The 11,612-nt window shown below is 36.6% G+C and overlaps 1 protein-coding gene across 1 annotated transcript in view; it reads left to right on the top strand.

The window, feature by feature from the left end:
* Positions 1-150: 150 nt before the first annotated feature.
* Positions 151-11,612, top strand: part of GLRA3 (glycine receptor alpha 3) — a 76,467-nt gene continuing 65,005 nt past the window's right edge. The window contains exon 1 of the mRNA XM_041479940.1: positions 151-269. Within this exon, the coding sequence (XP_041335874.1) occupies positions 151-269 (119 nt within the window). The remainder of the gene's footprint in view (positions 270-11,612) is intronic.

The following is an 11,612-nucleotide window of genomic DNA, read 5'->3' as shown; positions in this document are numbered from 1 at the left end:
CGCGGCGGGGCCCAGCGGGAGGGCGCGGGGAGCCGCCAGGCGCTGAGGCGGGCGGCGGGCGAGGAGCCGCCGGAGCTCTCCAGGGTGCTGGGTGCTGCCCGCCCGCCCGCGGCAGCCGCGCCGACCCAGCCGCGCCGCCGAGCCCCTCCCATGCCTCCGACAGCGCCGCTCCGGGGCTCCGCCGCCTCTCCGAGCAGCATGGCCCGGATTAGGTACCTCCGCGCGGCTGTCTCGGGCTTTTATCTGTGGGAAGCTGCGGTACTGCTCAGGTGAGTTGCTTTCTTTGGGGAACTAGAGGTGTCCCCCGTCCCGGGTGTCGGCAGCTGAACTGCTGGGACGGGCGCGGACAGCGGCCGCGGTCACCGCCTTTCCTCACCACGAACGCCCGGCTACCTTCGGCAGCCAGGCTGTGGGCACAGAAACTAAATGCGTGAGCTCCACGCTTCCTGAACGGCTTCATAACATTGCGCTGTCCCGAATCCCATCTTGCATTTTACAAGTACTTCCTTCACTTGCTCGCAGATAGAGTTTCCCTGTAAGATCTGTGAATTTTATCATTGCTTTTAGCAGGAATTGTAACATCAATGATATTGAAAATTCTTAAGGAGCAAAGTGTCTATGTGTAAAAGTTACCGAAGATTATCTGAGTTGGGAATATATAGACTTCTTTATTTCTGTCAGTTCTTTTCAGTAAAAGGAAAATCACAGATTGCGTTAGGTCAGAAGTCTTGTGCAGAAGCCAAGAAACACTAGCTGAGTGTTTCTGAGACAGTATGGTCTGCAGAAGTTCCCTTAAGAGGGAAAGCATTTGCTGTACTACCGACAGTCTAGGATCTGTATTATGAAAGATGGCAACATATCCATAAATTATGACCTGAGTAGAAGACTGAGGTTCATACGGCTTTCTGAGCCCAGCACACTCTTTCTAGTTAAAGTGATGTTAATATATCAATGCAAGCATTCTTTTAACACGTAGCTCTGGAAGTGTGGTGATACCAGGTTAAAAAGAACCTGGGTGCTCCACGAGGGAAAACTTTAAAAGAAAAATCACACATGTAAAGAAAGAGACTTCAGTGTCATATATTCACTGCTAATGCAGTTAGCCATGCTTGTTATCAACAAACATTCTAGCTCTGTATCACAATAAATAAACTATGGCATATAACATGACAGTGCCAGACTATTTTAAGAATCACGTTGTTATTTAGCAGACAAAAAAATGAAACTTAAATTTGAAAGGAGAGTTTGGGGATTATACATGTAAGGGATTTATAACCATGAAGTTAAGCCAGCGTCATGTATTGCCCCACAATGATGGCAGACTTCGCAAGTGCTAACAGGTTTATAGCAAATCTTTCCATTTTGAAGTTAATTTAATGACATTATTTGTATCAATGTATGTAACATAAACATTTTATAATGTGATTTTATTGTAATTCTGCCAAAAGAAGAGATTTTAAGAAACTTGGTCACATGGTATGAGATTGACACTGTGAGGAAAGAGTCAATGCATGTATATTGAACTTTAAATTTTGCAGTGAGTATTTAATGTTCAGTGGAGGTAACCAAACACTTGTGTCGTGTAGGCAATACAAGCAGTACTATGCTATTATTATTCTATTTCAATGTACTTATGGAACTTATTTCTCCTCTGTATATTATCCATGCAAATGCCATCCTACTGCTGTTCATCCTTTATTTTAACACGTAAAAGCATTTACTCCAAGGGGAAAAAAAGCTATAAAGTCAGTTATGAAAGTCATACAGGTATTTTGCATCACATAAATCTGTACTAATACTGAATTGTTTCCAAACATATGCAGATATCTTATGTAGCATAAATTCAAACTATTCTCTTCAACATCCAGATAACTGTGGTATTGCAATTACCTTTTGCTCATAAACAGTCACTTTGTGATAATGAACATAGTTACTGTGCACATGGACTATATGCTTGGAGAAAGAGTTCAGAAAGCTGCTCAGAATCCATGTTTAACTTCCCTCTCAATCTCAAGATAGAGACTGCTGATGACTTTAGGTCTAGAAATAATACATGAGAAATCTGAGCCAGTTCAAAACACATAGGAATCTTCTCCACGCTTTAAAAATGGAAAAAAAAGTGGAAAAAAATTTAAGATATGAAAACCTGTAAAATTCTCAACTTTCCTGGAGCCATTAATTCTGTTTCTTTTCCAACTTAAGCCTTGTGAAATGATTTCCATTGGAGCAAAGGGAACAGGGAATAGTAGGATGCTGCTTCCACTCTGTTAGACACACACTCCTGCCTTAGCACCTGTATAATACTTGATGAGAAGATGGATGTGCTGTGGATGTCTAGGAACAGTCAAAGTGGTTTATTTGCTCACACATTTTGAAAGAAATGATGTTATCTTCTCTTACATTGTGCAACTTTGAAACTCTTCTGCTCTTCATTAAGAAACTAAAGGCTGTGTGAGAAAACTGAATGAAACTAACAAGAAAAGCCTTCATTATTTGTCCAACAGCCCCGAGGCTATTTAAAATTAATATTTAAATTATATGCCTGTGAAGATAGGAAAAAAATATGTTTTTTTATAGCCAGTGTAAATTTAGACTGGCTGTTTTAATGAGCAAAGTCTCGAGATGCATGCTTAACAAGAAGAAACTTCACCTGATTTTTTTTTTTAAATAACTCATTTTTCATTCCACATCAAAAGATCCTTCAAATTGCAATGACTGAAACAAGATGTAGATTGGTCATTATAGGATGTAATTATTTGATCTCTGAAAGATGTAGAAAAAAAATTAGAAGAGCAATGAGGCTGGGAAAGGGTCTAGAGAGCAAGTCTTGTGAGGAGTGGCTGAGAGAGCTGGGGTTGTTTAATCTGGCGAAAAGGAGGCTCAGGGAGACCTTATTGCACTCCATAACTCCCTGAAAGGAGGGTGTAGCCAGGTGGGGATCAGCCTGTTCTCCCAACCAGCAAGTGACAGGACAAGGGGAAATGGCCTCAAGCTGTGCCAGGGAAGATTCACATTGGATATCAGGAAGAATTTGTTCATGGAAAGGGTGGTCAAGCATTGGAATGGGCTGCCCGGGGGGGTTGTGGAGTCGCCATCCCTGGAGGTGTTCAAGAAATGACTGGGCATGGCACTTAGGGCTGTGGTTAAGTTGAGAAAGTGGTGTTCAGTCAAAGGTTGCACTTCGTGATCTTGAGGTCTTTTCCAACTTTAATGATTCTCTGATTATCTGTAGTCTTTCATAATATTGTGCATGTTTGTACTGTTATGTCATAGATTAGCACACATATTGATAATGTATTAATAGATTTTAAACATGAAAAATTATGGTTAAAGCACAAAACACCCTGGTTTATGCAATATATTTGAGGATAGAGAGAAAATCTATTATCAGACCCAAAATAAAAAAAAAACCTATTATTTATTAATATTACTGCCAGTCTGAGCCTGAGCATGATACTAAGAGGGTATAAGTGCAAAAAAGAGGAAAATCTAGGGAAAATAATGTAATGTAGCCTTAAAATAACTGTAATTTACTACCAGAGAAAGAAAAAAAAATCTGAGATATAGTTTGAAGTTATAATACTGTCTAAGACTAAGTATTCTCCTGAATTCTCAGTAAAGTAATAGTGTTAACAAAAAATCCTCTGGATTTGCCTGAATTCCAAAAGATCATAATGAAAGCAAGATCATATTTGTAGAGTAATTGTGAAGATCTGATCTGTGATCATAACAGCTCAGGAACTTTCACAGACACCAGCACTGATCTATTAGAACTAAGCTGTATCTATTTTATATGTAGTGGGGAAAGAACAGGATGAAAAGGTAGGCTGCATTGGGGAAATGCAAAATAGATTCTCCCTCTGTGGTATTTCTTTATTTATCCATACTAGCATGGACCAAGAATCATGCTACAATTAGATTATTGCCTCTTTCTTTGCCCTTTTCACTACTCCATTGGACGTACATTGAAGGAAACACTATCTCAGACACAGATAATTGCTTTTCAAAACCAGATTTTTGTGGGGAAAACATCCATGCAACCTAACTCTGGGGCATATCTGAGCTTAACGTTAACTGATTTTGAAATTGTTCCTGCATTTCATTGCAAATTGATTTGAGGTGAATAGCTATAAGAGGCAGAAGTCATTATCCTTTAGGCCAGTATTAGTTCTTTCAACTAATGAAAGAGAAAAAATACAACAGCTAAAAACTATTAATTCTGACATAGCATCACAAGCATATTTGAAAATAAAGATTTTCAGGTGTTCTAATGAAGCTTCAGTAGCTCATTAATATGTTAATAATTAGATCTACAATGCTACTCAAGAAATGTGTCCAAATCAAGATGTGGATAAAAGTGTGTAAAAGAAGATCTACTAAAGCAAGATGACAGCACTGAGGCACAATACCTTTCCTCAGCAGCCCAGACTTGATTTGAAAGATAGTTTCTGTGGAATAAATCAGTTGGCAGACTCCAGGTCCCACGAAAAGCACTCAGCACATCTCAGGGAGTAGCAAAGGAAGGATAGGCGAGCTGGGAGCTCAGACTTAGAGCAAGGCAGGAAGGAAGAGGATTCTGCCATAAAAGTTTGCAGTCCCACAGCACTCATGCAGGAGAAGAACAGTTCAAAAGTTCAAATTGATGGGCAAAGGTGGTAATGAAGAGGTATGCCCAAGGTCAAAGCCAAAGGGTCAGGTCAGCAGGTCAGGCTCACGATCAAAATGATGAAGGTACAAGACTGGGTGAAAGTATGCTTGCACACTAGCTCGTGCCGAGATCACGAGAAACTCCCCAGCACTTCTGAGGGTGAAAAAAAAGGAAATACAAACACGGTTAACAGAAACAAAAACAAGTCCTCAGAGAAGAGAGGTGAACCTCTGCTGAGGGTTCTACTAAACAGCTCTGTTTCAAAGCTGAGTTACCAGAGCTCACACTAAGCCCAGTCAGTCAAACTCCTGTGATGAAGGGTCCTTCCAAAAGTCTAGGAGGAGAGCATCAGTACCTTTAGGGAAGCATTGCATTTTCCAAAACTCAGACAAAAGTGACAAAAAGGGGTTTTGTGACCCCTTATTTGAATATGTAATTCAAATTCTCTTGTATTTCAGCTCTACCGATTTCTCTTGTATTTCAACTATACCACTGAAGACACTGAAATCCTTTTGCACCAAATAGGAGTTTCTTCATGAGTATAAATTTGATTCGTGCTTTAGTTATCCATTCTTTATTTCTAGAAAATCTTGATGATTTTTCTAAGTGATTATCATCTTTATAATTTCAGAAAAGGATTATATATTTGCATATTATGTATATATTTTTGTGTTTATAGTACTATAACCTTTAATAAAATTAAATAACACAGAAATTTCAATTAAAACTATGAATCTTTGAATTCTTACAATGCCAGTAACATTTTCTTACTTTTCAACTTCTTTTAATTCATTCCCAGCCAACTGATGGTAACAACAACTGAAAGCAAGTAATATTGTGAGATAAGTGCTGTGCTTCTGTATGATGATAAATGTAATAGCTCCTCTATAATATTATTTTTGTCCAGAAATCCTAGGAATCATAACAATCAGAGAAAATGAAAATTTTTACAAGATTAGAGCTTCTTATTTTAACAGATTCAGAATACAGGCTTCAAATGACCTTACTGAGTATTATGTAATAATACCTATAGGGAATTATTCCTGCAAATCAGCTTTTCTCAAGTAATGCATGATGAAGAGCCCTTTTGTGTGGTGTTGCTTCTTATCCTCTGTACTGCTTTTCTTACTAAACTTCATGATGTTTAGTGAAAGAATTAGTAAAGGGAGATAGGAAATAGAAGATATCACTTTCACTGGTATATAGGCATCATGAATAGGTCAAGTAAAAGGCACCATTTTGAGGATATCAACTGCCAGCAAAAAGGGAACATCTCAGAGAGCAGGAAAATGCACAATAAAAAACTATGTTTAAGAAGAATGCAGGACCAAACCAGAAGAGTGAGAAGAGCATCAGCAAGCAGAATAGTTTGCACTGTAAAGTCAAGAAAAAGGGTATACTTTTTTTCTAGCATAATCCATTATTTTTATGACTTCTGAGGCAATATTATTCTTTCTGGTTGATACCTTCAGATGGTGTGGTATTGGAAGTGTAAGTAATGACAATAAAATGAAAGAATGAGAAAAAAAATAAATGGTATATATTTATACAAGTATAAAAGAATGCATTTCATTATTACATTTTCAGTCACATGTCTAACGAATTGCTCCAATACATGCTATTCAATACAACAGCAAAAAGGGTAATAGCACCCAATCTACACTTAACTGGACTGTCCACATAATGAACAGAATCACAGAATCAATTAGGTTGGAAAAGACCTCTAAGATCATCAAGCCCGACCTTTGAATGAACACCCCCATGTCAACCACATCATGGCACAAAGTTCCACATCCAGTCTTTTATTAAATATCTGCAGGAACAATGACTCCACACTCCAAATTTTCATGCAATTTTTCCATACCACATACCACCCTGTTACTTCTCTGGGCTTACCACTGATGTAAAAGATGAGTGGGGATGGCAGGGAGAGTCAGGGCTATTTCTAGGTAGGAACTTCCCTTAGGAAGATCAGTTCTCTTTGATATTGTTATTACTGAAATTTCTTTCTGGTGACATGAAACATTAGCAAAATGCAGTTTCTAAGGGAAACAGTTTGACACCACAGAAAAGGTAGAAAATTTCGAGAACACTCTGGCCTGACATGATAATGGTCACTGATGGGGCTGTTGAAATAGTGGAGCTGCACAAGCAGTGGGGCTACTGACTAATACAAATCAATGGTTAGAGGAAAAAGCAAGGCAAGCAGGTTATCCCGAGGCTCTTCTGGTGAAACAATAGAGTAGAAGACAGGAGTACTAAATTTTCTTAAACTGTTACTTAGGTTGAGTTAATTGCTATTAACCTGCATGGGATTCTTACAGTTAAAACTAATTTAGGAAAAGTATCATAAGCAAAATCAAAACAGCTATGAAATTTAAAAAAGCAAACTCATTTTCTTCCTCTAATAAAATTCAAGCTGTAGTTATAACTACATCACCTACTGTCTTAATATTTTTCTCTTTTTTGCATTCCCTCTTTGATATAGGATAGATATATCAACACATTTAGTCTAAAAAGAAGATTCCCACTTATAAAAAAAAAATTCCAAATCCATTCTCCCTTTCTGAATTTTGAAAGGCAAAATATGAACCTAATGTAATCCTAGCACCTCTGAGGATCCACAAGTACCAGAATATGCAATTTCACAGATGACTTTCACCAAAATTGGCTGTTAACAATTTTGTATGATTTTTACCAACACTTTAATTAATTTTAATTTCCCAAGTAACCACTCAGAAGAAATACCTGGCTAATACAGTTATACCAGCATGATTCTCGTAGGTTTTTCTTTTCTTTTCTTTTCTTTTCTTTTCTTTTCTTTTCTTTTCTTTTCTTTTCTTTTCTTTTCTTTTCTTTTCTTTTCTTTTCTTTTCTTTTTTCTTTTTCTCTTTAAAACTATTATGACTTTACATTTTAGTGGGAGACTGCACTTAGGGACTATTTTGGGACTGACCTTAGGGACTGTTTTGTGAAAGTTGGTTTATAAGGTTCTGGCATAGAGTAGGATTCAATTTCTAAAAGGATCTTGAGTTTTTGTCCTGCTAAGTCTTGTAGTTTCATAAAGGGTTCAAAACTGCACTGTCTTTTATTAGATTCAGTAATGCACAGGAGAGTCCATTCTCTGGGCTAGGTAGGCTAAGACATCTTCAGGGACCAACTCAACTTCCAGGTTTGTGAGCAATATATGTGCTGACTAAGAGTGCCGTACTAGATGAAATAAATGTCACAAAGTGGTAAATTGATGACAAAAACAAAACACCTTGAAATCAATATGACTTCACACAGTGAAGTTGTGCCTGTGTTCTAGGATAAATGTCCATTCTGTGCCTAAGCACACACATAGAACTTCTGTGAAGGGATGTGAATCTGTAGGATGTTTTCCCTGAGGCTATTGTGTCAGATCCATTACCTCTGACTCAGCAGAATTAGAACTAAATTCAAAGTGGGCAGATTTCAGCATCATGTCTGGAATACATCCCCTAAAAGACTTTTTTTTAAACCCATAGTAGATTTATTTCATAGTTCTTTATTCTGCTAGAAGAACTCTTTGTGGATAGTTTCTTTTCTTTCTTTTGTTTTGTTGGTTTTTTGGTTTTTGGTTTTTTTTTTTTGTTTGTTTGGTTGGTTTTTTTTTTTAGGAGCAGATTTATCAGAGTTTGCTTAAACTCTTAATTTGCAAGAGTTAAAGTAGTATAAAAGATCTTGTTGTTTCTCTCAATTCTTGTGCACTAAAAATTGATAGTCAATTGTTTTGAACATTGTACTGCAAGTTTTTACCACACAAAATGAATATGAAGTGTCCCTACTTGAGACAATAATCTGTGATTACAAAAAGTACAATACAGTGGGGAACTGGAATTAAAAATACTATTTGGAAGTTTCTCCATATATGTGTAAAAATTTTACCTTTTATCTTCAAAACCTATCCCCGAATTCTAACACTCTGTTAATGAGCTCTCAGGATATCCCTCTCTCTTTACCTATTTCTGTTGTTTCTCTATACATATCTTTGGATCCAAAAGTGCTCAAATTTTCATCTGTGATCAAAATGTGAGCACAAAGGCACTTGTTCAGATTCCCTAAATAAAGGTTAACAGAATGCTCTTTCCCCTCCTTTTCAACAGGAATGCCTTCTTCAGGAGAAAACAGGTCTTGTACATAATAAAGCCTTTAACACTGTTGAGGAAGGGGGCAGTGTCCTCAATGCTTTCATGATGATCCAGGGAAAGGGAGAGAGCGTTCTGCCCATACCCCTGGCTCATCTGGTGGGGGATTTGTGAGGGCAGTGGGGGATCAGCTCAGGTCATGACCCTTCCTTCCCTCAGTGTATTTGGAGTTCTTTACACAAAGTTCCTAATACTGGGATGATAATTTAAGGGGATGCTGTCATAATGAAGACTAGGAAAGCAAAGACTAAAAATGTATCTGAGAGGAAGTTTAAACACCACTTTCTATGTGTGAAAGAAAATGCGTGTAGTGGACCAGGATAATTTAAAGGAAGCACGAAAGGCTAGCAGCACTGGGTTTTTTTAACCTTCACATTATTTTCTCTGACTTATTCCGTAAGGAATATGCTTCAGTGCATGCATTAGGAATACTGGGTTCTGTCATTATGTGGCATGAATTCTGTCACTCTCATCATCACCCTGAAGCTCAACTCTGTTCTTGTTAAAGAAAGTCTTATACTGATTTATTACAGTGTTGATCCTGGATAGAATTAATAGAAAGGAAAAAATTACTTAATCCACATGTCTCATGTAAATTAACACGGTTGGTTAAACATCACCATTCCTGTCTCACAAAAAATTCCAAAGCTCGGAAAATATTTTCTCACTTTTCAGTGCATTAAAAGAAGTTTAAGTTGCAGAAAGCAGGAAAAATCTCCTAATTCTCTGGGGAAGATGTTCAGAGTCTTTGAAAATTAGAACCTGAGACTCCAACTTCAGTTTCCATTGACATTGGAACACAGATTGTTACTGACAAAATAGAAAGGACACTGAACAATATTCCACCCAAGCTTGCCAGCATTTCATAAAACTACATTGCAACATATATGTTTCCTTAAAACTCCATTTCATGAAAACAGTATTTTTTAAACTAGAAATATTTTGTCTTATTTGAAAACTCTAAATTATTAGTAATAACACAGATCTACACTATAATTAGCTGGCTAGTCAGAATAAACAATTTCATGAGAAGCATTTTGGGAAAAAATACTTTATATAGTGATTTTTCAGGCTATATTCAGCTTTTCTCTAACAGAACTTTTATCAAACTTATTTTAGAGACAAAGTCAAATCTAAACAGCCATCTCACATGCTCACTCAAGATACAAGACTGATACAAGCAGAGCTTCCCTAAGGCAAACAGAATAGTGTTTCATTGAATTGTGGTTCAGCCTTCACAAATCTGGAGTTTTAATTCAAAATCAATTTTGTATCTAGTTTTGATAAACCTTAATCATTTTACTCTAATGTAAGATTTTCTTAGAAAATTTTATGCATAGTAAAAATTAAAAAGAAGCACAGCAAAGAACCCATTTCCAGTTTTGTTTAGGGTTTCCAATCCATGAAAGTCGATTTTTAAGGCAAAACAAGATAAAAAAGGAACAGAATACATATGACAGTCTAATTGGCCATTAATTATGATTACAAGAAAGACGTCTCTTCAACAGATGTACATTTCAGTGAACACTGTTTTTGTTTATACTGTTGAGAGTACAGCAACCTAATAAATGCAAAGCCGATGGGACACTCCTATAATAGTAAAAAATCCATTAGAACTAAGAAACTCAGTGATAACCATCTTCACAATTTAAAGGACATTTTGAAATGTTTTCTAAATACAGAATCAACAAAGTAACTACATTCTGTAGAATTTTGTTTGTGGAATTCACAAGTTCTTCCTAGATCTTCCTAGGAAGAATTGCCTTGAGAAACAGCAGTTTACAGTCAAAAGTCTAATTTGCATTAATTTGCCTTTCAGTTTTGTCATCAGCTGCATTACCATCCATTATGGTGGTGAAAGACACCAGTCAGGTCCTGTGCAAGGTCACTTGGTTAGGGGAATCATGCATTAACCACGACAATAAGTGTAATTATTCAGCCCTGGCAGCTTTTATAGAATATCTGGTGTGATAACATAAAATATTCAAGAAATTATTTTACTTGGTCATTTTTCAATCTATCCATTACAACAATAACTTTTCTGCATTATTTAGTGAATACACAAATTGCTCTTTATAGTAAGAGAATAGTACAAGTTCAGACTACTATGAATAAGTGTTTACAGATTCTGTAATATTTTAAAAAATATTCCATGCCTTTTAGCCAAGTACAATCTATCAAAAAAACCTAAACCGAACCAAAACAAAGTTAACTGAATTTGAAGAAGATCTAACTATTTTTAATTAAAAACTAAAGTTGTCAAAATCTAAACCCAGTCATTAGGTCCTTGGAAGAGTCCTTGGAGAGATTTGTCAGAATTTGAATATTTGAAATATTCTCTGCTCCTCTTTGAGTTAGCTTTTTCTTCCCCCAACAGTTGGCTGAATAAATTAAAAATGGCAAGAAACTAAGACATGAGTTTAGATCATTTATAAAAATAGCCTATACAACAGGCTAAAAGAATATTAAGTAGGTGCTTCTGGGAAAACAATGCAAAATAATCAGAACAGAGTCCTAATTTATAAAATGTATTAATTCACGCGTTGCATGGCTGAAACTGGCAACAATAAACTTGTCTTATACAACCAGGCAAACTTATAGATACAACCTGCAATTTGCTTAATGCATATTTTAATGAAGATAGAAAGCCTTGCCCATAGGATTATAAAGAATGCTGGCAAATTAGTTTTGTTCTTTTACCCTGAGAGACTTTTCCTAAGAAAGGTGTAAAGCCTTGTGCTTATATATATGTACCAAGCCACAAAAAAAAAAAAAAAAAAATCTAACATTATCTA

Source organism: Pyrgilauda ruficollis, unplaced genomic scaffold (assembly GCF_017590135.1).
Source record: "Pyrgilauda ruficollis isolate IOZ18807 unplaced genomic scaffold, ASM1759013v1 scaffold5, whole genome shotgun sequence".
NCBI lineage: Eukaryota > Metazoa > Chordata > Aves > Passeriformes > Passeridae > Pyrgilauda > Pyrgilauda ruficollis.
Note: the sequence above shows the minus strand (reverse complement) of the source record. Positions and strands in the feature narration are given on the sequence as shown.